Source organism: Sylvia atricapilla, chromosome 1 (assembly GCF_009819655.1).
Source record: "Sylvia atricapilla isolate bSylAtr1 chromosome 1, bSylAtr1.pri, whole genome shotgun sequence".
Taxonomy (NCBI): Eukaryota; Metazoa; Chordata; class Aves; order Passeriformes; family Sylviidae; genus Sylvia; species Sylvia atricapilla.
This window is the reverse complement of record NC_089140.1, coordinates 52,344,790-52,369,666: the sequence shown is the minus strand read 5'-3', so window position 1 is coordinate 52,369,666 and position 24,877 is coordinate 52,344,790. Positions and strand designations below refer to the sequence as shown.

General features: G+C 41.5%; 1 protein-coding gene across 1 annotated transcript in view; it reads right to left on the bottom strand.

Moving 5' to 3' along the window:
• Nucleotides 1–3,896: 3,896 nt before the first annotated feature.
• EGFR (epidermal growth factor receptor) overlaps nt 3,897–24,877 on the bottom strand; it is a 161,496-nt gene continuing 140,515 nt past the window's right edge. The window contains exons 20-28 of the mRNA XM_066322696.1: nt 21,264–21,449; nt 17,849–18,004; nt 16,963–17,038; nt 15,712–15,858; nt 13,243–13,340; nt 12,539–12,706; nt 12,398–12,445; nt 12,192–12,297; nt 3,897–11,138 (exon numbers count right to left, since the gene is read on the bottom strand). Of these exons, the coding sequence (XP_066178793.1) occupies nt 10,762–11,138; nt 12,192–12,297; nt 12,398–12,445; nt 12,539–12,706; nt 13,243–13,340; nt 15,712–15,858; nt 16,963–17,038; nt 17,849–18,004; nt 21,264–21,449 (1,362 nt within the window). The 3' untranslated portion in view covers nt 3,897–10,761. The remainder of the gene's footprint in view (nt 11,139–12,191; nt 12,298–12,397; nt 12,446–12,538; nt 12,707–13,242; nt 13,341–15,711; nt 15,859–16,962; nt 17,039–17,848; nt 18,005–21,263; nt 21,450–24,877) is intronic.

The following is a 24,877-nucleotide window of genomic DNA, read 5'->3' as shown; positions in this document are numbered from 1 at the left end:
CCAGCTACCAGTAGTTCAATGGGCTCATCTCTGGCTAAATAATAATTTAAAGCTTTCCAGTTAGCATTGTCCCTCTGGGAGAAGTGACCTATTGATCTGCACCAGTTTCTATTGAAGGAAAGCTTTAGAAAGCCAATGCAATTAGCATGCTGACAAGGCTGCTTACAAAGATTAATCTGGAGTTGGTCTTACCCCTAATAACTATTGCCTAATCACATTTGGTTTAATCACATATAGATCACTAATTCTCCCAGGAACTGCCTGGTGCCTGTCTGCCTTTTTGTGTTGGTTTCAGCTGCCCATTGGAGGCAGACTGACCATCAAGTAACTGTGAAGGAGTCCCTTGCTGCTGCCTCCCCTGTGGTGGGGGAAGGCCCTGTAGGTCTTCCTCATCAGGATTTGATATGAGACAGGGGAGACAGCAGCCTGACTTCTGGGAGGAGGGCAACTGTGTGTGTGCTCTTATATTGTAACATATCTTATAGACACATGCCTCAGGGGCATGTCCACAGCTCTCTGCTCCTAAAGTTCTCAGGTTTTGGCACGCAGACATTTTGCTACTTTCCACCATTGATACAACTCATGTCTGATGGAAGCTTGGTTTGTTAGCTTAGCACTCAAACCCCAAGAATAATTGAAAGTCACACTTGTTTACAATTCTGTTCCAGCATCATTACTCACAGCAGCAAAACATAAAGTGGCCAGATTTTTTTAGGCAGATCCCTACTGGATTCTAAACCAATAAAACAAGTACTAGAAATAATCTTGCACTAGCCAGCCCCAAGGGCTAATACACTAATTTTTAAAAGTATATGGAGGCAGTGTTTGCATTAGGCAAACCCATGAATTTTCTAAAACTGCCATCCACTGAAAATAGCCTTTTTTGCTTCTGCATTGTGTTAAACCCATGCTGGAGCAATTCCCATAAGATACAAAAAGGCTGAATGAAGAATTCTCCCTACCAGCAGTATAATGATCACAAACCAAACATGAACCTAGATCTCTTTCTTCTGATACAGCCTATTTGCATTACTTTAAGTTTCTTCACAGCCTCATCTGCACAATATTGCTTTTCTTGCAAGACATGAAGAAACCGAGTAACTGAGAATTGGGGAGATAGAATTATTTACAGTAACATGCACAAGAGCTTTTGAGGGCAGGAAGATGTCACACTTGTTATGATGCTGTCACTTGTACACTTGTCACCAAGGGGTATGGTCGTGTCCTTTGCATGTACATTGCCATGTCAGACATCAGTTCTGTGGTGCATGCAATTGTCTTGAAAAAAATTGTCTGCTAAAACTAAGCTGCCAAAGAGAAGGATTAATTTTCCATTGGATCAGTGCAGCGAATCTTTCTAGCAGCATCCCGTACATAGGTTGGATTAAATGTACCATGAACCTGTACTCCAAATGGACTGGAAAATAAATCGCCTATGCAAGCTCATTTTTTCAGCCTGGTTTGCTGGGAGACCTATTTTAAAGCTATGTGTGCTCTGGACAGAGTTTCTTCCTTCCAAGAGAGGGCACCATTGGCTTTCCTTATGGTGTTCTTGGAAGCAGGGGTAAAAGGAATAGTCCCATAGAGGTTTTGCAAGCTTGGATTCCTTTTGGAAATCTCAAATAGCTGCAGATGTGTTCCATGAGTGCCCTGTAGGATGCCTGGCCACAGGGGAAACGGCTGTGCCTGAAGGACCCCACCACTGTGCTGGGCCAGAGCTGCATTCCCATGACATTTATGCCTAGCCAGGCTTGGTTTGAGCTGGCATGGCCTCGTCACCATGGACAGCAGTAGATTGCAATATTTCTTACTCACAACCAGCAAATTCACACAGAGATCCCCAGCTTTTGATGATTTAACAGGCTCCAAGAGCTAGATGGGAATCTATTCAACCAGCTGCAACCCTTACTAGTTGTACTTTGCCTAACTACATCAGTGCCAGGACAAACAGTGCTAAATTAAAGCTGTCTGTGAGACAAGGATATCCATCTCTTGTATCATCATTGCTGCTATCTGAGAGGGATAGTGTCCAGGGAAGTCTAGTGCAATCCATAAGTCTGTGTGCTTTAAAAAAGAAAAGGAAAAAAAGGTGCAAACATACAATACGTACATACAATACAGGATAAAGATGAACAACACTTACTGTGCTATTTTTGAGCTAATTCATTTTCAGGGCTGTAACTCACTGAAGAAAACAGTCTCTGAGGTTAACACACACACATTGAATAACATTCCTTCTGCTCTCTTTAGAAAGAAAATGGATTTTCAAATAAAAGGACTTCTGCAACAAGAGTTCTGGTGCTGACCTTCACACAGATGGTGCTTATTAGAGATTTCAATTCCCAACAAACAATTTAAAGCACCACCTGATCTGCAATTCCAGCTCCACTCTCAAATAAACAGCAATAATTCACATTGTGGAATTGGGGCCTTCCTTCATTTATACTTACAGATGGGCTTTGAGCAGGCCACCTCATGATGTGGGGATCATGCCAAGATCAGCCACCCCACTGAGCACCCTGAGCAGAACATGTCCCTTTGTGCCTGCCATGTCAGTGGCATCCCTCCTGGGATTCTGCCATGGCTCTGATGCTGGTGGATGCTGGCAAAAGAGCTGAGCCCATCTCAGACAGCAAGCATAATCCTGCTCTAAGGAAGCTGAGTCACCTTCACTGCTATTCCCACCCCCTACATTTGGCAATTGCAAGGCCCCTCTTTCTCTCCAGACCCATGCCTGGTACAAACACCCCTTATCAAATGCTGCTGCAGAAACATTGCTCCAGTCAGCAGCCTTAGGACAAGCATGAACAAGGAAATTTGTGATGGGTTACGGCTGAAGTGTGACTGTCTCAAAGAGTATTGGTGAAGCCCTTCCATGTTCAGTGCTGTAGGAGACATGTGGGTCTGTCCCAGATGCCATGGTAGGTGGTCCAGCTGTGGCTGTGGGCCTCCTCGGGCTACATCATCTTTTACTGGCTCCCTTGTACATTTCTGATGTGTTCTGATGTAATTATTAGGCATTCAGATAGTTCCCCAAAGGATGGCTGTTATTTTCCTGGGTTGAGGTCAGGAGTGCCTAAGGGCAAGGCTTGCTTAGGGCTGCTGTTAACAATGATGGACCCTCTACAAAAGACTTGTATTTCTCTCCTATCTTTCAACAGCAATTTTCTGTATTTTATCTTAATCTGCCATATCCTGTGCAGGCAGATAGGGAGGTTAAACTGCAGCTGGGTTTCTTTGGCTATCTTCTATTCTTACATCCTCTGTCACTTTTCTGTTTATTTGAAGTTGACAGCACTGAACTCAGTGGAATTTCTGAATGCTCATCCTTCCCAAACACCCACACTTTTCTATACTTACACCATTCTTCATTATAAGTTCCTCTCTTTTGGTGCTTTGAAAGTGGGATTTAGCAAGTCAGGGTCCTCACCTCTCTGGGGTAAATACAGAGGCATTGCTCTGCCTCTGTCAGATACAGACAACAGCAGTTTCCTGTCTGATAAGGACTTTTAAATCCACAAGTTTATTTCTGATCTTCACAGAGGAGGTGCATAGATGTAAAATGTATATTTCAATTTCCTTCTTGTAAATAATTATTCTCCTTCAGCATAATACTGCCATACCTAGAATCTTCTCAAGGCAGCTGATTTCGAAGTCAGGGAGAAGGAACTCATGTGCCAAAAGAGCAAGTATTTATTTAATTACTTTTATTAAAATAAAAATACCATGCATTAATACTCATTAAACATTTCTGAGAAACAGTAAAATGAAGATTAAGACTACATAATTTCTGCATAAAATAGATTGAGCTGGTAAAACATGCAGCCTACATACTGAAAGGGACTGGATGGAAAGATGAAAACAAGAAAGGTGCTGTTGTGGCTTTTTTGTCTGTGTGTGTACAAAATTCATCTATAAAGACAAAAATTATTTCATTTTCTAATTGTGATACCAGGGACCTATCCAGGCTGAATGCACACTGACAGTTCCAGCTCCTCTCTTCTTTACTGTCTTGCCAATGCAGTGTATTTTGCTCTGCTATGTTGAAGACCCTGCAATTCCTTAAATCTTTGTCTGCTACATGTTCCACCAGTTGGATATTAAACACTCATACTCAGGGTACACTGGGGCTTCATTTGGCATCTTTTGCTAACAGAATTTCTCTTCCTGCCTAGTAGAGTACAACAATTTAAGTCACTAGTGTGACTCTGGTTGAGACTTTATTTTGCCTTAGCTATGCACTTTGGAAATAGGCAACACTATGGCTTCATATGCCACATGGATCAGCTTTTGTGGGATTGCTTTCACTTTGCTTCTGCTCTTGTAAAGGAAGTGAAATGGGAACCTGACACATAAAAGAGCATCTTTCTTTAGGGCCCTGTTAAGCAGCACCTGGGCTTTCATATTGCACTTCCACTGGTCACAAGGCTTGCCTGTTATTATTGCTCACATTATGAAACTCCAGTACTGTGCATGCAGAGAACCAAAGAGTCTCGAAGAGAGGAAAGAGTGCTGTTATTTGCTTCACTAAGCTCTGGATAAATCCCCAAGGTGACAAACTTTACCAGAAAAAAAAAAAAAAAAAAGCTAAGTCCATGAATAAAGAACCCTTACTGTGAGTTCTCCTCTGGCTACAAGCTACAAGCTAGCCACTGCTTTTTGTTCCCCCCAAATACAACAGTGTATTACAATAAAAGTCCTCCAAAAATTAAAAACAATTAAAAAGAATAATATACACCTCATTTTTTCATCGCTCATATACAAACAATCTTTGATCAACAGTATAAACCATTAAACCATATAAAAGTCAAGAGTTTCTTATTTTACAAATAGTGCTTTCATAGTTGAGTAACTTTACAATGCTGTGAGGGTACCATCTGTATCTATGGATATATTGCTTGACAGTTTATTAAAACCAAGTCATCATACCTTATATTCGGTTGATTGTATCAATACAAAGCAGCCTAAAATGGGCAATGGATCCATAGGATCTCTGATTATTGTGAGGGATTTTCAAAAATCACTCAACATTAGCCTTTTTTTATACTCTCAGTGTAATCAATTTAAACATCCCATTAATTTCAAGGAGAACACTATTAGGAATGTAGGATTAAAAAAGCAACGTAGATATGTGAGCCAAGCCTTCTACCATTGTAGACAACTACTTTGATTATTCCCTTTAATAAAATATGAGGATAACATTGATGGTGGTTGCAAATGCGCACTCTCCAGCTAGCTTGTGGGAGGTAAGGAGAAGAGTCTGGATAAATACCAGCCTGACTGGAAATTATGTACTGTATTGGCTGTGTAGGAGCAACATCTTCCACCAGTTCAGTTGTTAGAGGCATTTTTGATTTCTGGTATTCACCTTATTAATCAGAAAAATCCATTACTTCAAAGTGAGAGATAGAGACCACAGGGGCTGTGCTGCCGCACACGCAGACAGCCCCATCTGCACCACATTAGAAGATGACAGCAAAGTTGATGAAACGCCAGCCCCAAATCTTGGCTGTAGGTGTTCAGCCTTCTGACTGCTGACGTCATCAGTGCAACAAGTGCTGTGTCTTTTGCCAGGCAGATCTTCAGTTACCAGTTTTTTCCCTTGGGAAACCCATTTTTGGATGCTGTTGAGGGCTTAGCTTGACCACTACCTGTGGTACCACCAGCTATGACTGCACTTTTCTCTCCCTGCATAAAAAAAAGGGGTTGCACCAACCCACAATTCTCAGTCCACATGGCCATGGTAATAGAGGTGGCGATTTGCCTAACACCAGACATCAAATGCAGGCAGGAGACATGGCAGAAAGCAAAGCATATCATGGAAGCTCTGTGATTTTAACTCCCCTGCATAATTAAAGTAATACATAACCAAAAGTGTTACTGTTTTAAAGTCTCACTGCCTGCCTACACACTTCCTCACACAAAAAAAAGTTATTTCATCATCTCATCTTCACATCATTGTATTTTTTCCTGATACTGAGCCAAAATATCAGGCATTTGCTTCTTTTATTCTTGGCCGTGTCTCTGTTTAGATATTGCATTAAGTGCAATATAGAGTAGAGGTTATAGTTTTGGCCCTGAAGTGGTACATGGTCCAGATATTCAGTTTGGTTTTCTATGGACAGGCCTCACCCTCCTGCCAAACTCTCTTGGCTCTGTGGAGGTCTGACCCCGCTGCTCCGCCCCAAATGAAGGGTGGAGCTCTGTAGCTCTTTATTAAAAGAGGCTGTGGAAGTGGTGTTCAATACCTTATTCCTTTAAAGCAAGAAAACAAGGCGTTACATCTTTGGTCCTAATGCAGCCCATTTGACAAGCTACTGGAAGGTATCAAGTTTTCCTTTTGTATAAACATTTTTTTCTACTATTTTCTTTATTATTTAAAAAGGCTCCTTTAAAGTTGCAAGTCAGAACAAAGAGGGAATGCTTACAAGAAGAAAGCTAGAAAATGGGATCCCAAGATAAAAATTTGAACCAGTGGTAATAAAACATTACAAAGCACTCTCACTAAGTGTTATACACAGTGTGTGACATTTCATGAGTATTCAGTTCCACCAAGGAGGACACAGGTACATTTTCATACTTTGTCCTGATTCAAGGGTTTTTTCACAGAGAAACTTTGGGGGAAACAATGACCAGAGTACCGTAACTGCTCATTTGAGAGGCAGTGGTCATACTAACAGAAAATGTTTAACCCTGAATGTGAAAAATGAGAGCTAGTCTGGAAATGCAAAGTATCTTCTTGGCACCCTCGAGCACCCACAGACAGACCAAGGCATCTTGTGATACTTCTTCAAGCTGTTTAGGGTCTTGTGACATTGTTGTAACTCCAACTACATCCCCCAGGGAAAAGAAGAGATACCCCCTGTAGTATGAATGCCATGTACATTGGTTTTCACACAGGCAATCTCTGCAACCCCTTTCACATCAAGCTGGGATCAAGGACAGGAGCACCTGTACCTGCAGGAAGAGTCAGTGCCCTCACTGATGTCTCTGTTCAAACTCAGCAGCTGTGTCAGGTATGAATTGGTCAGCTGCAGCCCTTCTCTGGCATTATTCTTCCTATACAAGCCCCTGCATTTCAAACAAACCACAGGACGACATTTTCTAATGCTAGGGCAGGCTTCAAGTTGTGGTGAAATTGGTGGGATGGTGAATCACCCCGAAGCTTTCCAGAAACCACCATCTAGTTCCAATGCTCTCTCTAAAAAAGCTTACTTCAGTGTTGACTGAAGTAAGTCAGCTGGGAACAAAAGCAGGCCCCTGGCATCTGGATAAATTTACTCGACAAAATCAATTACAACATGAAGAAAATTTCCCAGGTCAACTCCCTTTGCAGCAGAAGAAAACAACTCAAGGCCCACAATGAAATCAAGTGCACTGACACTGCACACAATCACTGGAAAACATCAAAGTAAGATGAAGACTCTTGACTTAACTCACATTTTCATATGCTTAGAAGTTATTAAAAGTCCTAAATTATTATTGCAAAAGGAGTTCTGTAATAACTACTGCTTTATGATAGATGCTAAGGACTAAATTGTGTTTTATTTTGCCAGCCACGAGAAATACAGTAAAAAGGGAAATTTTATCTTTCTCAAGTGGTAAGACTGTTAGCTTTTAGAGGAGGCTTCAGAATGCTACATTTCCCTATTTAGCCATGTCTTTAAAATCAGCCTTTTCTACCCACACCTCCAGCTGACCTTTCAAGTTATTTCTGGATGTTAATTTGTGCAGCTCAACCATGTTCTCGTCTATGAGCACTTACAGTCTGCTGGGGTCTCCTTGCTGTTTAATGTGCAGCGAGCTGCAGTGGGAACACCAGGACATTTCTGCTGCTTACTTGCTTGGTAGTTGGTTTTTTAGTTGGTTGGTTGGGGTTTTTGTTTGTTTGTTTGTGGTTTTTCCTTTTAATCCTGGTGGAAATTATTTGGCATATTGCTATTTTCTGTTACCCTGTGAGCATCACCCTGCATAGCACCTGTGCTTCCAGCCACAGCCAGTCGTTGCACAGTTCCATCTGCTCCCAGTGCCACTGTATGTGCCCCTGCAGGCACTAACTAGTTTTTATTTTTTGCTGGCTTTTGAATCATTACTGAGCTGCCAACTTACAAATCATGGCTTGCAGGTTGCCTATTTACCAGAAATACTTCACAATATATAGTTGATCCTACCAATCTGGAATCTACATTGGTATCAAAAGTTTGTGGTCCTACATTCTCTTGAATCTCCTTGTTTCTAGCAATGAATTGCTACTGAATCCCTCCTGAGTTGTTTAAAAAGGGCAAATGTTAACCTCTATTTGTGCTACATAATGCAGGTGATAGAGATTGCTATTTCTCAGTGGCTTTCTTGTTTTAGCTAACAGATTAAACAGATTAAAATCAGTAAATTCCTTTGTGCAGCACTGTTTGAAAGATTCTGTAGGAGAATATGCACTGTGATTTTCTAGTGTTCTGCTTGGAGACATAACAGATTCAGCAAATTGAAAAATTATCTGTGAATTCTGTTAAGATCTTTTTTTAGATCTTTTTAGTTTTATGTGCATTTCTGCCAGGGCAGTGGGTGGGGAAAAGCAGCACTGCCTGTGCGCACATGTTGCACACTTGTGAGAGCAGCACAACAAATCTGCTCCCAGGAATGCAAGGAGAAATCTGCCGCTAATTGGACGTGGGAACTGAATTTTGGTTACTGTTTTAAATACTAACCACTGATAATCCAAGTCAAACATTGCATCTTACACACTGCTGTGTCTGGGATTTGGGCATGGTGAGACACCTCTACCAAACAGAACAATCTCTGGATTCTGACCCAATATGCCACTCCACCCTGTACTACAGCGGGACCCATGAGCTAATAACATACAAACATACAAACTGCAAATAATGCATGTTACTTAAAAAAGGGCTCATTTCACGTGATTGAAGGTCTCCTTTCTTCAGTAAATCTGTAAAAACAGTGCTCTAAGGATTTTCTGCTTGATCCTGGACTTCAGATGCAATACTTAAACTGAAACACATAATGATGTATTCAAAACACAGCAGTAGCATAGATCTGACTGTTGCTACTTAATATAGACTACAGATCCTCTCCAAGTCAGCTGCTTATGCTACCCTCAAGCAAGTTGTCAACATTCAACTAGTTAAGGGCCTTTGTCCCCAAATGAGAATTCGCTTTCTTCTGATCTAGTGTTTGATTAAAACAGCACTGCCAATCTGCTGGTGGGATGCATCTAAAGGACTGACTAAACTCACACTTTAGGCACTTTACTCCTACTTTCATAAGAAATGTTAGTGATGGAATAATTTTATGGGTCACTGGAAAGAGTAGTTTCTTTCGCTGCTGTGACTGATTTATACCATCAAGCCAAAATCTTAGCCTTGCCTTGCCTGCTTATTATTATTATTACTAGCCACGCTAATAACCAGAAGATGATGCTGCCTATTTCAGGGAAGCAGTAGGCAACCCTGTGCTTCAGAAGAGGGAGGTAATATTTTCCATCATTCCAGATTATTCTTTCTTTCCTTAATCCATTCTCGCTGCTCCGCCTGCATTGCCAGGATAGTAACCCCAAAGGGATATGTAACCAGCCCCAGCCTCTGCTCCAGCACGGGAGAACAACTGGCAGTATTTTGCCTTGAAGTGAGTAAAGTGTACTACTTAGATACCCTTTTTCTTTGCCAAATGTATAAGGGAAAATTATTTCTGCTTTGAGCCCCTTTAAAAAGGGAAATAAAGCTGCTCAGCTAGAGCTACCTGTGTTTCTTGCCTTAGTCAAGTTTAACTTAGTATAGTTCTTCCAGTCTGTCTTGTGAGTGCTCTAATTTGCCACTATTTGCATTCCCTTGACATTTAATTGAAGTCTGTTAAACATTATCTGACACTTCATTTTTCAGTTACGGCAACATCTTTAACAGTTTTGTTGAAGAAGAAAGGCATTTTGACAACTTGACAGCTGCATAAGAGATCAGAACAAAAAAAAAGTTTTGGGTTTGACCATCAGAAAACAGACTAGTGAGCACTTTATAATCATGTATAGGTGACTTGGAAGCATGTTCCCCTTGTCAGTTTGTAGCAGTAGTGGTCAGCAGGTGATGCATTGTGTCATTTTGCTCTCTGTGCTAGTTTTCCCCAGACCAATCTACTCCATACTGCCCTGGGCAGAATTGCCCATATGTCCCTCAGATGCACTTCTCACCTTTGGGCCAAAAGGCAGTATATGGAGCCAATTTGTAAAAAATCTGGTGGTTTGGAATAACAGTTTCAGTTCCAGGAGATTTGGAACATAAATCTTTTTCCTGCTGGTGATCTGAGCAACACTTAGCAGATGAGCAGTACAAGCATCTGATCTTGTAAAAGATCAAAAAATTCTGTTAGAAACATTTATAAAAATACAGACTGTAGAAAGGAATTTGACTGTACAATGTGTACAGCTCTCAAGTTCATCCCAGAGTGGCTTTTTACCATGCTATCACTTGAAAATGAAAGGAATGCATCCATATTTCTTCAGTCCAGGAAGATCCTGCTCCATCCCAAAATACATCCAAGCACAGGCTCTGGACCTCAGTTATTACATGGAAATGGGCGAGGAAAGACCCAAACTACCATCAGACAGGCTTTCCAGTTTCAAAGCCCCATGCTACAAAGCAGAGGTGCTTTTTGATGCATTGTGGTTGCCATTTGCTCTGAGCTAGAGTCCACTCTTGCAGCAGCCAACAGTTCACTTATCCAGCTTGTCTTGCTGCAAGAAGAAATTCTCTATGGTCATGCTGAGGCTTCAATGTATTCACTTTTTGGTGCTGCTACCCTCAAGTACTCTGGGTTTTCTGCTGCGGGAACTTTCAAGAGACCATTAGGTTTGGTTTCCTTCGGTAAGAAGTCCTGCTGGTAGTCTGGATTGTCCAGATTTATTTGGTGGTTGCCTGCTTGGATCCAGTAGGGAGAGCTCTCAAAGACTGTCTTGTCCAGGGGAGACTGGTTGGTGTTGAGATACTCAGGGTTGTCCACAGCTGTGCTGTGTGAATTCTGGTAGCTGGAGTCTGTGGGGACCTTTGAATTTGCTGTGAGAGAGAAGTTGTTGTAGATTGGATTCTGGACTGCTGAGGCAGATGCTTTCTTGGGCATCAATTGGTTTACGTACTCTAGAATTAAAAAAAAAAAAAAAAAAAAAAGAGAGAGAGAGAGAGAAGGAATGAAAAGGAAGATATAAAATTAATAAAATTAATGCAGCCATTTGTGTCACTTGACATTTAGTTTCAAGCCAGCTGCCACTTGCTCTTTGCACATGGCACATCTCTGAATTTCCCAGAATGGAAAAGAGCCAAAGGCAGGGACTGCCACTCTGAGGCACTAAACATGCTGCCCTGAGGTTAACCTTCAAGAATTTTGTTTGCCAACCAGCAGAAAGATGGCTTGGACCATGAGACAGTGAGATAGCTACTGCTGATTTTAGTGGTGTGTGGGTAGATGTGTCCCAGATAGTGTTCTGAAATGGCAATTTGGGAGGTTAGCTGCCAGAAGCTGTTTCCCTGGAAAAAATGTTTAGAGAGGAGGAAAATGCCTAGAAAATACAGGACTGGCAGTAACAACGACTCCACATTTCACGTCAATGCTATTCCTCGCAGGGCCTTTCACCCTTTTTAGCTATGGTATATTCTTGGAACGGTTGGTTGGGAATTTTTAAGGACACAAAACATCATCACTGCATTATCCAGCCCCATCTCCCTCAGTGCTCGCTGGCTCTCTCTCTCTGACCACCTACACTGTAAGTCCATGTGAAACCATGGACTCCCATCTGTGGATTGACTTCTGAAAGCAATGAAACAGCCATAACGCTCTTTATGTTGTTGAAATGGTAAAAAAAAATGAACCCCAAGTTTTAGATGCTACTTTCTCATGTAGAAAGCTTAAAACATATAACCACACACACAAACTCCCTGCCTAGATGGCACACATGGCTAACGTAAGGAATCTGGCTCATGAGGGAACTGAAATGTGAAATGGTCAGAAGCAGACAGATAAAGGCTAGGAAAATGGTATATGCACACTTTTCCACTCCCATTTACTGAGCCAAAAGGGTAGACAGCATTTGAATTGCTTCATTTCTACAGAAAAGGATGGAGAATGATTATATTTGCAAGGAAACAGCTTGTGAATGAGTGGCCATGGGATGGAAAAACAGGAGAGGTACTTACCTGGGGCTGGTAGGAAGCTGTCATCTATGCTGTCCTCCAAGAAAGCACCTGTTGGGTCTGAGCTATACCTCTGGACAAAGCTGTCTTCCCGCACAGGGTGCCCCTGCTAGGGTGAAAGTAGAGAAAAACAGTATTAAAGGGACTGATTTGTAGAAGCTGATCCACATAGAAGGAGTTACTCCCTTATTAAAGGTCATTCTACTTACCCCATTCCTGTCAATGCAGGTTGTAGCAGAGTTGTTGCTGGTTGCACTCTTAAAAGACAGAGAAAGAAAATACAGACATTATGAGAAGCAGTTCACTCTTAAAATTTCATGTCATGTTTCCACAGTGGAAAATTTTCATACCAATGAACTCAATAGAGGAGTGCGAGATGTTGAAGGGCTGTTGAAAAAGCCCTGGTGTGGCACGAGGTACTCATCTGCATCCACTATATCTTCCATGTCCTCCTCTTCCATCAGGGTGCGATAAAACTTCGAGTCCGTAGGGCTGGGCAGGTGCATCCTGTCATCTCCCTGTTAAAAAGTCAGCATGAGACAAGACTTGCAGACTCCTTTCCAGCCCTCATTCTCCCCTTCTCTCTGAGACAAAGTAATTTAACGAGAGTAATTTAAGAAAACCTTGATTTACAGCTTCACAGAATATTCTGAGTTGGAAGGGACACACAAGGCAAGTCCAATGCTTAAGAAAGTGGCCCATAGAGAGATCTGTGTATATAACCAAATTTACCAAGAGTTTAGGGGAACTTAGGCCTGCAATCTCAGTCCATACTGCTGTAAAATAACTGCATTTTGAAGAGGATCAAGCTCTGTTCTCCTCTCATGAGTACAGTATGAACTGTTTCTCGTCCTAGACTGAGACCAGTACTAAGAAAACAGTCATCAGTCTTAACATTTTGTTTGTGGCTCCAGCTGAATGTGTTAAAACCTGGAAAGCAACAATAAATCTGGCCTTCATTTATTGATATCATATGTTCTCCTATGCATTACTAGTTACTTTGGGCCTGAGATGAAATGCCCATCAGACATCTTCCCACCACTGTGGTTGGTACCTGTATAACAAGATAGCGTGGAGGGTCACGGGCCATTTTTGAAAATTCAGCTATCAGCTCACGAAACTTGGGACGGCTGTCTGCGTCAATCATCCAGCCTGCAGGAAAAGTGATGCACAAACAAAATTGTTTTGGTGATCAAACACAGAGTCTAAAATAAAATATAACAGCAAAAAAGCAGTTCCATGCATGGAACAAAGAAAGGAGCTACCCTTAAGGGATCACTATAAAAAGCTAATTCCCCAGCCATGGGTGTGAATTTCAGCATTTAAAATGCAGATCTTGGCAGTTTTGGGAAGATGGAAATAAAACCCCCATGTTGGAAAAACTTCAGGCTGAGACTGTCTCCTCTCCTGCTGGCCTGTCTCCACATGGGCAGGTGGGTCCCACCTGAGGGATAAGTCCAATTAGATTGCTTTGAACAAAGCTCTTGAAGGAGAGGAAGCAAACTGACAAGAGTGGATGCCTGCAGAGATACCAGGATTTGACTGTCTGACAGTCACTGGAGTGCTTCATGAAGTCCTGGGAAGCCTACAGCAGAAGCCTCCCTGTGTACCAGATGTCTTCTAAAATTCAAAACATCCTCACTGGAGACATATTGAAAGATTACTGCAACTAAGCTGTATTTAATTAGTAAACTGACTTCAACAAAAGTAAGTCCTTACAGATTAGTTTGGATCAATGCTAGAAGAGATTTCAAATATAGAAACTGGAGGTTTTACATGTGATATTAATTAGGAAACTAACATTTTCTGTAATCAACTAACAGATAAGCTGATCTAGAGACTCTTGTGTTTAAAATTAAAAATAATAAAGGTCAAGCTTAGTGTGTCTAGAGGAACTCAGAAGAAACAGCCTATCTATATTAATGGAAAAATGAAGTGGTAATATGCCTTCTGAAATCTGCATTAGACAAAATCTCATCATTTCCAGTGAGTATTTACCATGCTAGAAATATGATTCCCCACTAATTCAAAAAGAAATGTTTCTTGCTATTAGACAAAATGGAACGTTTGGGAGTTCGCCGTTCTTGCAGGAGTAGAATCTACTGTTTCTGACTTTACCTCTAAGTTGCCTATATTTAAACATTAGTTTTTAAATTAAAAAAATAGTAATTATTTTGCAATAACTTTGAACATTTCAGCTTATACTTTCTGATTATAAAAGAGGTGACTGGGAATCCCGAATTCCTTCTGATAAAATGGCACAGCTTCAATAGGGTCTGCACTGTAGCCTGCAAACATGAGGTGACCAGAGCAGCAAAAGATGTGCAGCTGAGTCCTGTGCCAGCAGAAAGGCTCAGACCCCAGATCCTTAGAGTCTTGCATTTAAATTCAGTGTAATGGCATGGAAAGGATGGGGACACTCTATTTGCTATGTTTTAAAAACAACAGGTACTAGGATTAGGTGCCTGGCAGAACGCCTCCTTCCTATATCTGGACTGACTCTAAGGAAAGACAGAGGCTGGGGTGTCAGTAAGGTTCAGAATCTCTGAGGAGGAGCTTCTAGGACATTGCTTTGGGGTCTGGGCTCCTCCCAGGCTAGGTGCACACTTCTGGATGCAGTTCCTGTTGCCCTGCTGAACACAGGATCAGGCTCAGCTTGTGTGGTGCTTGTCCTACCACAGCAATATGTGGGTGCTCTAGGATTTCCCAAAAGTGCTACACTATGTTGTGTCCATGGTAATGTTGCTCCTGTTTCAGGAACAGGTACATGTTGCTCCAGTGAATAGGTCTTAAATGCCATCTAGTGGGCTGCTTATCACATCCTCACAGCAGTGAGCAGGGATGTGGCAGTCATGGCCTAGAGATGCGCAGGAAGCCAGGTAGTCATCTGACATTTAGTAGATGATATAGATGGAAAGGGGGTTTGAGGTTCAGAAGCCCTTTGACATACCCTAAACTGGCCAAAAACTGTTTCAGAAACCCTCTAGTTTTGAGCTAATATACTGCAACAGCTGCATGCCAAAAAGGGACCAGCCAAAAATGAGGAAGAAATTTGAAAAGGAACACTGAATCCTCAAGTGTATCTGACTTTATGATGATGTCTGCTCCCTCGACACTCCTTTAGTAATAATTCACCTGTGTGATTACAGTGCAAAGCACATTACTGAACTGAAGGGGAGCTTGGAGGAGAAGACAGTGTTCATTTTATTTCCTAGACATACAAAACCAGAGTATCAAGCAAAGTAGTTGGTGTCATGCTAATTAATATTGCCTGACCATATAAAATAATTGACAGTATCAGTCAGTGGTGTGAATGGTGACAAAATCAATTGGATGAATGAGTGACTCATGAAACCATATCCCGTGCTCCTAGGTAAAGCTCTAAGTGTGGGAACACACTCTGGTGTCACCACTCTTTTCACACAACCCTGTTTCTGTGCCATTACCAGGAACACAGCATAAAGTGCAACTGAGCTACTTATTCAGCTTAGATGAACAGCCACAATCCCAAGTGTGAACTCACATTTGACCATGATCATGTACACGTCGATGGTACAGATGGGGGGCTGTGGCAAACGCTCGCCCTTCTCCAGGACAGAGGAGATCTCACTGGCAGGGATCCCTTCATACGGCTTGGACCCAAATGTCATCAGCTCCCAAACTGTCACACCTGCAGGGTGGGAAGAGAAGATCATGAAAGAGACTGCCAGGAGCTGGACTGCTCAGACTCTCAGCCTGGGTTTGGCGAGGTGGCAAGCAGAGAGAGGTCCCCTGGAAACACTGTTTTGCCAGAACTCCAACCAGAGAAAGCATTTTCTGCCATGATTTTATAGAGAGATTAATAAAACAGTTTGAAATCATCCTGCTTCCATTTAAGTTCTTGCCTTTTTTTTTTTTTTTTTTTTTTTTTTTTTTTTTTTTTTTTTTTAATCTCAGCTGATATATTAGTGTTGAACATTTCACAAACTTCCTGGCCCCACAGAAAGGAAATGCAGGTTACTGTCTCCCAACTCCAACCCAGCAAGTGGTTTTAAAAATGGAAGTTGTCTTTTGTTTGAAAACAATCTCTCTGGAGACAAGCAAAAGCAGTTTTTGAAAGATATGTAAACCAGCTGCCTAAGTGTCATTTGCTGACATACCATGGACTCTTGTGACGTAGCTGTTGTGATTGTCTAGTAGCTTAGGATATAAAACAAGATTTTGGATGCCATGATACATAAAGGGATTAAGAAGAACAGAGGCTGTACTGTTTCGAAAAGGACACTGGATCTGACCATCTGCATTAAAGATTTTCCAGGAATATAAAAGCCCAAGGTGGGGGGGAAATTTTGCAATAGGTTGCTTTGAAAAGTTTCCTTTCTGCTCCTTTTTTCAAGCTGACTTTATGAACTATACCAAACACAAAATAAATTCTCTCAGGAGATTATCACACTGCTTCCCTTTTAGCATTGTCCTCTCAATACCAGGAAAACATAAGCATTTTGGGCCTCAGCAGAGTTACACTGATTGACGCTGACTGATAGTCTCCTACTTGTAGCCACTTTCAGGGGAGTGCTCATTACTTAAAACATATTCTGTGAAACATCTTACACCTCACTCACATGCAGTTTCATGGGGATTTTACTTTGTTGAACAGATGATTTGGACACTGTGTTTATATATTTGATCTCTTGTTCTTCCCACAATACAAAGTAAAAAGGCCAGTATAGAGTCACCAGCAAATGCTGACATTTCCCATCCCATCTGCAATAATTGTAACTGCTTTTGAACTCACCATAACTCCAGACATCACTTTGATGAGTGTAAATCCGGTGTAAAATTGACTCCAATGCCATCCATTTAATAGGAACCTAGGAAAATTCACAAAGAATCTTTAAGGGGCTGACCCATAATTCATCATGGGATATTTACCACCAGGTGGTGTGTAAATCAATAGTTTGGTTGCAAAAGCAAAAACCCTAAAATATCCACATAACCTTAACATAACCATCTGACTGGTAGAACAGGCAACTTTTGAGTCCCCCTTTATTATATTTATGTATTATGAAGAACCTGGAAATGTGTGGAATACTAGCTATATCAGAAATATCTCTTACTAAACAGTTTTACAATATCTTTAACAATCAAATAACTGCTTTTTAGCTTTCTATGAGAACAGGACACAAATCCAGTCTTAGGCTACATGACTGATCTACACTCATATGGTTTCTATTTATGGCCTCTGCAATATTTGCAAGCAGCTTCTCTTTAATTTCTCAGCAGGACACATTCCCTCCATCAGCACACAGTACAATCCTAAGGCATGTTGAACCAAGTCTGACACGTCTTTCACCTGCTATGAATATACAACATTCCCTTTCTCTTTGTAAACTGCACAGTCTTATTGGTGTTGGCTACACTGATGAATTTTGCCAGACATTCCGGGTGGGAATTTCAAAAGCATTTGCTGCTCTACTACCTCTGCTCCCGCTGCAGTCCCACTGGCCTGATGCTGCTTTGGCTGTTTTCAGAGGACTTCCACAGGCTTCAAAGGCAGCACGCTGAGATGGCAGCTGAGAGCTTTGAAAAATACACTCTCTATTTTCCCCCCATTTTTTGAGCCTGTGTGCAAGCACAAACACTGGCAAACGCGTAGTAGTTAGTCCTGCAGTGTTCTTTACCTTGCCTCCCTCAGCATGATACTCCTTCTCGTCTGCACCGAGCAGCTTTGCCAGCCCAAAGTCTGTGATTTTCACATGTTGAGGAGTCTTAACAAGGACGTTCCTGGCAGCAAGGTCACGGTGCACCAGGCGCCGTTCCTCCAAATAGTTCATTCCCTGCAATGTAACACTCTGTTGGTAAGGCCTTGTGCACTTGGAGCTCCGACACACAAATCACCAAACTTCAGCTGTTTTGTGATAACTACAGACACCACAATGAACACGCGGTAAGTTATGCCACCTGCACTCTCCATTTACATGATGCTTATTGCAGGGTGAGTATGAGTGCTTGCACTGTTACTATTACCCACAGGAACCTTCTTGTGGGTTCTGGCACTGGTGGAGTGATGAAGGAAGAAGAGCCAGTAGTGAGTAGAGTGGATAGCAGCAGGGGGTATGGTTAGTTTGGGACTTAGTTGAGGAAATACAAAATCAGGATGGAACTGACAAATAAAGGGACAAAATCTTTTGGCTGCACGTGTGCAAACCCAGTGACTTCAGGAGAGCACAGTACAGAGTTTAACTATCCCCTGCCATTAAGCATACACACCAACCCTACAGAGAGTATTTAGACAATCATTCAAAGTTGCTCACACTGTGTTTTATTACAGGCAGTGTACTCTGCCTTCTCCCTGCTAACAATGAGGCACTCCACTGCAAAGGTAAAAAAGGGGGCGGGGGGAATACATTTAAATCTGAACTCAGAGTTGCATCCATTTTCCAGTCCTCTTTGAAAAAGGCAAGTTCTTCCAGTTTCACTGCCTCCCATGATTAGGCTGGATTTGCTGCAGCACACATGCTTTTTTGGTATGACTGCTTCTCAAGGAACAATATAACTAATTGTGCTGGTTTGACTTCTAAAGCATAAATTTAGCAGCTGTGTTTTTGACCACAGAGATTATTCCCTTTTCCCTCAACACCAGTCTCTTGGTACCTGGAATCAAAAAGTTAATGATTTCCAAGTTTTCTGCAATATTTTTTCAAACCCCCCTATTATTCCCAGTCCATACATTTCTGCTGGTGGTAGCTTATGCACTTGTGATTATTATGAAGATAATTGATAAAAAAATTACTTTTAACCTACAAAGTTAGCACCAAAATGATGATGTTGATGTGATGGCAGAGGACTGGAGAGAATAATTGCCTTCTGTCCTCCACCCGCTTCCTAAGCCCACTTCTAAGCTGGACCACCATCAAATCCTCCTTCCAAGTCCCTCAGCAGAACTTCACCCATGCACTGCTAATGTTGCCAAAACAAGCCACCCCAACAAACTGGCGTGGTGCCACTACGAGCGTGCACTGAATCACACAAATAGATCTTTAAGAAGCAGAGCTCTTGAAACAAAACTTCTGAGCTGCTGACAGAAAACAGATTATCTTAAAAAAAATAATAATTCCATAATCTAGCCCCAGAAGGACAAAAAATTTTCAGCTACAATTGACTTGCTGCAGAGGCTAATAAGACTCAGAGCTGCTGAAAGGCAGAATATCAGTGTCACACTAAGCTGTTTAAGGCACTGATGGCTGAAGACTCATGCACGTGCATAACCATACACTGAAGATGTTGAACTGCCCATTTAGAAAGTTCAGCAGATCTTTAATTGTGTGCAGGCATGGAGTTTGATCCATTTTTCATCACTAAGCATGACACCGTTGTGTTCAAAGAGTTCCTTCACAGTGTTTCTGCACATGGAGCGTTTATGCTCTGTCATAACATCTTGCCTGGAAGAGAGGACTCCATACCTCAGGAAAAGATAATGTTTGTAAAAGATGCAAAGAAAACTTATTTCAAAGCTGTGAAAACAGTAACAAAAATAAGCTTCCCAGGGAACTTGCCTCCTGCTGGTTAATTACCAGACAGGTATTTGTTCCAATTTTTTTTCCCACTCACAAGTAAATTTTTAAAGAGTCAGAGAACGTTCAAAAATCTAACATAACTTTATCATAGTAGTAACACCAGACACATCGGTGGGAAAAAGCTGTTCATAAGATTTATGAGTGCTTTGAGGAAAACTTCAGTGTGGAGCAGCACAAAGGAGTATGTTGAAGGTCAGGCATTGCTGGCGAGGGTAGAAGTTGCTACGGGCAAATGTTAAACTGCCATGAAAAAATCAAACGAAAGCAAACAATTGTGAATGGCAACCTTTCGGGCAAGCAATGCCCCAAGGACCCATTTGGGGATACATTTTGCCACCTTAAAAATTAAGAAGAAGAAGAAGAAGGGAAATATGGCCTCCAGCTCATCCTCCAAAGAGACTGAAACCAGGACAGAGCAGTAATTGATTTTAAACAAGAAAGCAAAAGTTGCAAAAAGTCACAAAAAATGCAACTCACATTGCAGGTGGACACATAAATTAGATTTCACTTGTTGTGGAGTGCAATGTAAAAAAAGTACATACGCTGAGATGAAAAATGTGCTCTATAGACATTTGCTGGATACATTTCTGAGGTCCTCAGCATGTTTCCTAAAAGCAAACTATGGCTGGGCAAGCCTGGGATGTACACAAGACCTCAAGGGACTAGTAAGTTTTTAAGCGTGTGGTTATCCTGCAGACCAGCATTCCTGAAAAAACCAGCATTAAAGCAACCATGCTGTGTGGACACTGCTATTTCATATGATGGATCTCCAACAAATTGCAGTTATTTTTTTGCTGGTTTTGCTTTGTTCTTCCATGCTTGCAAATGGCTAACCACCATCCAAATACAGCATTTTGCTGCTAAGGGCTAGAGGCTGTATTGCTGTTCCTTTGCTGCTCTTTGGCAAACAGTACCAGGTGTGATAATGAGTCTTTTATGGCCATTGCAATTAGATTACAGACCCTAGCTCAGCACTCATGAATTACAGAGTAGCTCTGAGGTGCCTGAATGCCTTTTGGTGAAAGCCAGCCTTAGCAAGGACGTAGTAGCTGGTATTCAGTAGTCAGCAGCTTCGATCCCTGGCCTCAGACATTTCAGCATCAAACTCTCCAAGGCACACAAGAATATGTATTCAACATCACTGTCCTGTGACATAGCCCAAAGAAATCCACTGATGGAAGCAGCACTTTGCTATGGGAATTGATACGTTTTATTGCCTTCCCTGCAGCCTGTGCTGCATCACATTATCATTTCAATACTGGGTGTTTGGTTTGGGACATAAATGTCTAGGTGATAATAATACGCTGCCTAGAAGCATTTTGAAGAATAGTTAAGGTTACCTCAACAGCATGAAAATAGTAAATTGTTCAAGAAAAAGTATCCGCTTACTGCCATGTATAAGATATCTAGGATCCAGGTGGTGAGACAGAAAGATTTGCAGAGACAGGTAATTAAATAAACACATTACATGCTGTCAGATCTCTGAGTTTTAGCTGATCTGGAGTTCTGGTCTGCTTACCTTGGCAATCTGCACACACCAGTTGAGGAGGTACTGAGAGCCAATGTTGTCCTTGTGCTCTCGGATGTAATCCAGGAGGCAGCCGTAAGGCATCAGCTGTGTGATCAGCTGAACAGTTGAAGTGAGGCAGATTCCCAACAAGCGACACACATGAGGATTGTCAACACTAGCCATCACATAAGCTTCCTGAGAAGAAAGGCAAAAAAAAAGAAATGTGAAGCACTCCCTTTGGCATGAATATTTGGATGCAGTTTAAAATAAGTTAGTCATCCAAGAAGTTGCTAAAATAGTATATGCGAACTCTGTGTTTAATATCACATACAAAATACACGTATTTCCCACCCTGTGGACCAATTATTTTCCATTCAGTGAAATGTCCAGATTTTGAACACCAAATCATCACTGACATGCCACGAAGAGCCAGTCTCTCACTACTGTACACCAAGCAAACATTGGACATAAAATCCTGGGAGATTAAAGCTTATAGACCAAGCTTTAATAAAATAATAAATTGAACACCAACCTGGAAGCTGATAGGATTTCATCATTTTGAGCATCTAATTGCAAGAGCAACACATTTTATGAATATGTGTCATATGGCTTTTCCCACAGACCTTTCAATGAAATTGACTGGAAATCAGTATTTTTGAGAATTCTGCCCCCCTGTCAAGATTGTACTAACCCAGAATGACAAAGTTGTCATCTAGAACTGACTGACAATCTCATTCTTTAAGAGACCATGTTCTTCTTGACCATGCTGTTCTTCAGTCCATGTCAAACCAAATAGATTAATAATCAATTCACTGCTTTAGAAGCTCTAACGCTTGTCTTTAAGTAATAACAGTGAAAATACTGCTCTCAATTGGAAAAGCTGTTTTAGACTTATATAGCAATGTAAATTATACCAGGAAGGTACTTGGAATAAGGGAAGCACGAATTACAGCATTCCAGACCCTTTGGTCAACTGGAATTTTGGGGCTTAGTTTCATAAATACGTGAAAAACTCTTCTTTCAACTGTTGGTACTCTCTGTGTAGCTTTATGTACCTATCTACAACACCTAAGATGCCTCCTCTTCTTTTGCTCTTCTGTGGGAAGGGAAAGACCCCTTCAGAGGCTGGTTCAAATACATTACTTAAAATGGCCATGGGGTTAAAAATCCTGATCCCATGGTTTTTGTTTGCAAAAATACTTACGGATTGAAATTTGAGATCTCTATTTACACTCAAAGATTGGATTCCAGTTGGGGAAAAAATTAGAGCTGCAGTTGTTTGGTTTGTTTAACTAGCTTTGTGTCTGATTTACAGTATGTCACTTTTAGATATTATAAAACTGATTTGATTGAAAAGCAACACAAGGGGAAACAAAAGGGAATTTTTCCATTCAGTGAGCAGGTCAGCATCTTGATTCAGCATCTGAAGTAACACCTACTAATCACTCCTTGGCAATTCAGGCTAGCAGTCCCCCAAAGTCTAAAACCATAGTGAAGACACAAATGGTGCAAAGGAAAGAGCAAATCTGCTCTTTCTAAGAGCTTAAGAAAATAAATACCATAGCACTTTACTCATCATCTAGCAAGTGTTCCACAGATGTCACGCAACTCCATAGCTGGTGAGAAACTATTATTAAACAAAGTTATTAAGGCAATGACGTTCAAGAAATAAGCAATCCCAATTCTTAAGCAATACTTTCTGGCCTCTGTGTTGTTGCCTAATGTGCCAGCCTAAGCAAATCATGATGTAATGCAGCCTCTTTTGAGGTACTAGTTCTGCATTTAGTATCCTTGTTTTGGAGCCCTCAGGATAAAAATGGCCTCCAGGCAAACAGGTTAAATAGGATCTCCAGGTAAGAGTTCATCAACCTACAGCATGATGTGGGCACACCATTGAAAAACATCCCTCTGCAATGGATAGCACTGATTGTGTGGGCTAGCTTATGGAAAGATAAAGCAGGAACACAATGTGTTGTTCAGTTTGTATATACTTGTCATTGTTTAGAGATTCTTGCAAATTTGTTCTCCAATACTCAGACAAAAACAGAGATCAAAACAACTTCATTTCCCTACGCTTCCAAACTAAGCCATTGTAATGATGACGGATGCCTTGCTTCCTGCTGGGATTCAGATCCACATTGTATTAATTTTGGCAGAGCAGGGTGGGGGGAAGACTGCAGAGTAGGAGCTGTTCTCACTGCCACACAGCCCGCACAGGGCTGACCCAGGCTGAGCACTGGGATGCTGCAGGAGCACGGTGGGCGTTCAGGCCACACAGCTTCCCAAGAGCGTCCAAGTGTTGACACTGCCTCTTCCATTTGATACTGCAAAGGAAAATAGGTCACTGCCTCCTCCTTGCAGAAAGCAGAACAGGGCTATTGTGTGATTGTGGGTCCTTCTAAGTAGCCCAAGACATTAAAGTGGGTCTTTGTTTCAACTGTTTATCTTGGAAATCTCTTCGGGTGGCTCTGACCTGCTCCAAGTATGCTTGGTATTTAACAACAACTTTCTGAATTAACCCCGTCCTAATGAAGTCAGCCAGAGCTTGCCTGGATTATAAGAGCTAAAGCTGCTGTGCTTGTTCTATACCTAGTGTGATTCTGTAAGACAAATTATCTTTAATTAGGCATTATTATCTTTGAGGTTCCAGTGACCTTGGAAAATTGGTTGTGTAGCAAAAATCTGCTTCAAGAAGTGCTTTTGGAGTCATACCTCTGACTTCTTTCACAAGTTTTGCGTTTTTTAAAATTTAGTTCTGAAATACAGAGTTCCACTAACAAAATGATCTAAAAATTATCAGGATTGAAAAAGCAAGAGCTTTTTGTTAAGCATCCTAATTCAAAGGAAAAGATAATGTGGGGATTTGCTACAAAAATTTTTTTTAGAAGAGAAAACACTTCAATACCACTGAAGAGCACATAGCCCCTGCACCTACTGCCCTGTCTAGTGATCTTGATCTGCTGAAGGAAGGATGAAGTATTGTAGGCTTGTTGATCAACCCTTCCTTCAGGACACATGCCTTCAGGAATTTAGTGCAGCTGAGTCCAAAGCATCTCTTGTGAACACTGTTATGCTCCTTATCACTGTGAAGAGCAAAATGTGGGGCAGAGGTCAGGGCAAGCAGCTGAGCAGCATCTCTGTCAGCTCCTCAGTGCAGGGAATGCCAGTGAAGGGAGGGATCACAGGCAGGTGAGGGGCAGGAATGAGAGTCACACAGGTAGGGACCTGGAGAAGGGCTGCATCTTGTCTGGAGTCTAACTAAACTAAAACCAGAATGGATATTGCTTCCTGAACTGACCACCTATTTTTCTGCACTGCTGCAATATGCCTATCAAATCATATGGTGCATAATACACAATCTGTTGAAGCAGAGTAATGTAATAACACTGTTTATTCAGGGTGACTTAAAAAATCCAGTGAGCTTTATAATCATCAGAGGTGCAAGTGGTGGTTTGTTCACAGAGGTTTATCCTGAGACCTCTCACTACAAGGATCGGCTTTTTGTTAAGATCTTCACCAGCCTCGCCCATCTGAGATGAACCTTCCTACCTGAGGTGTCATTTGGTGGCAAAAACTGAATTTAAAAAAAAAAAACCAACTCCTTCTAAATTCAGTCCTTACAA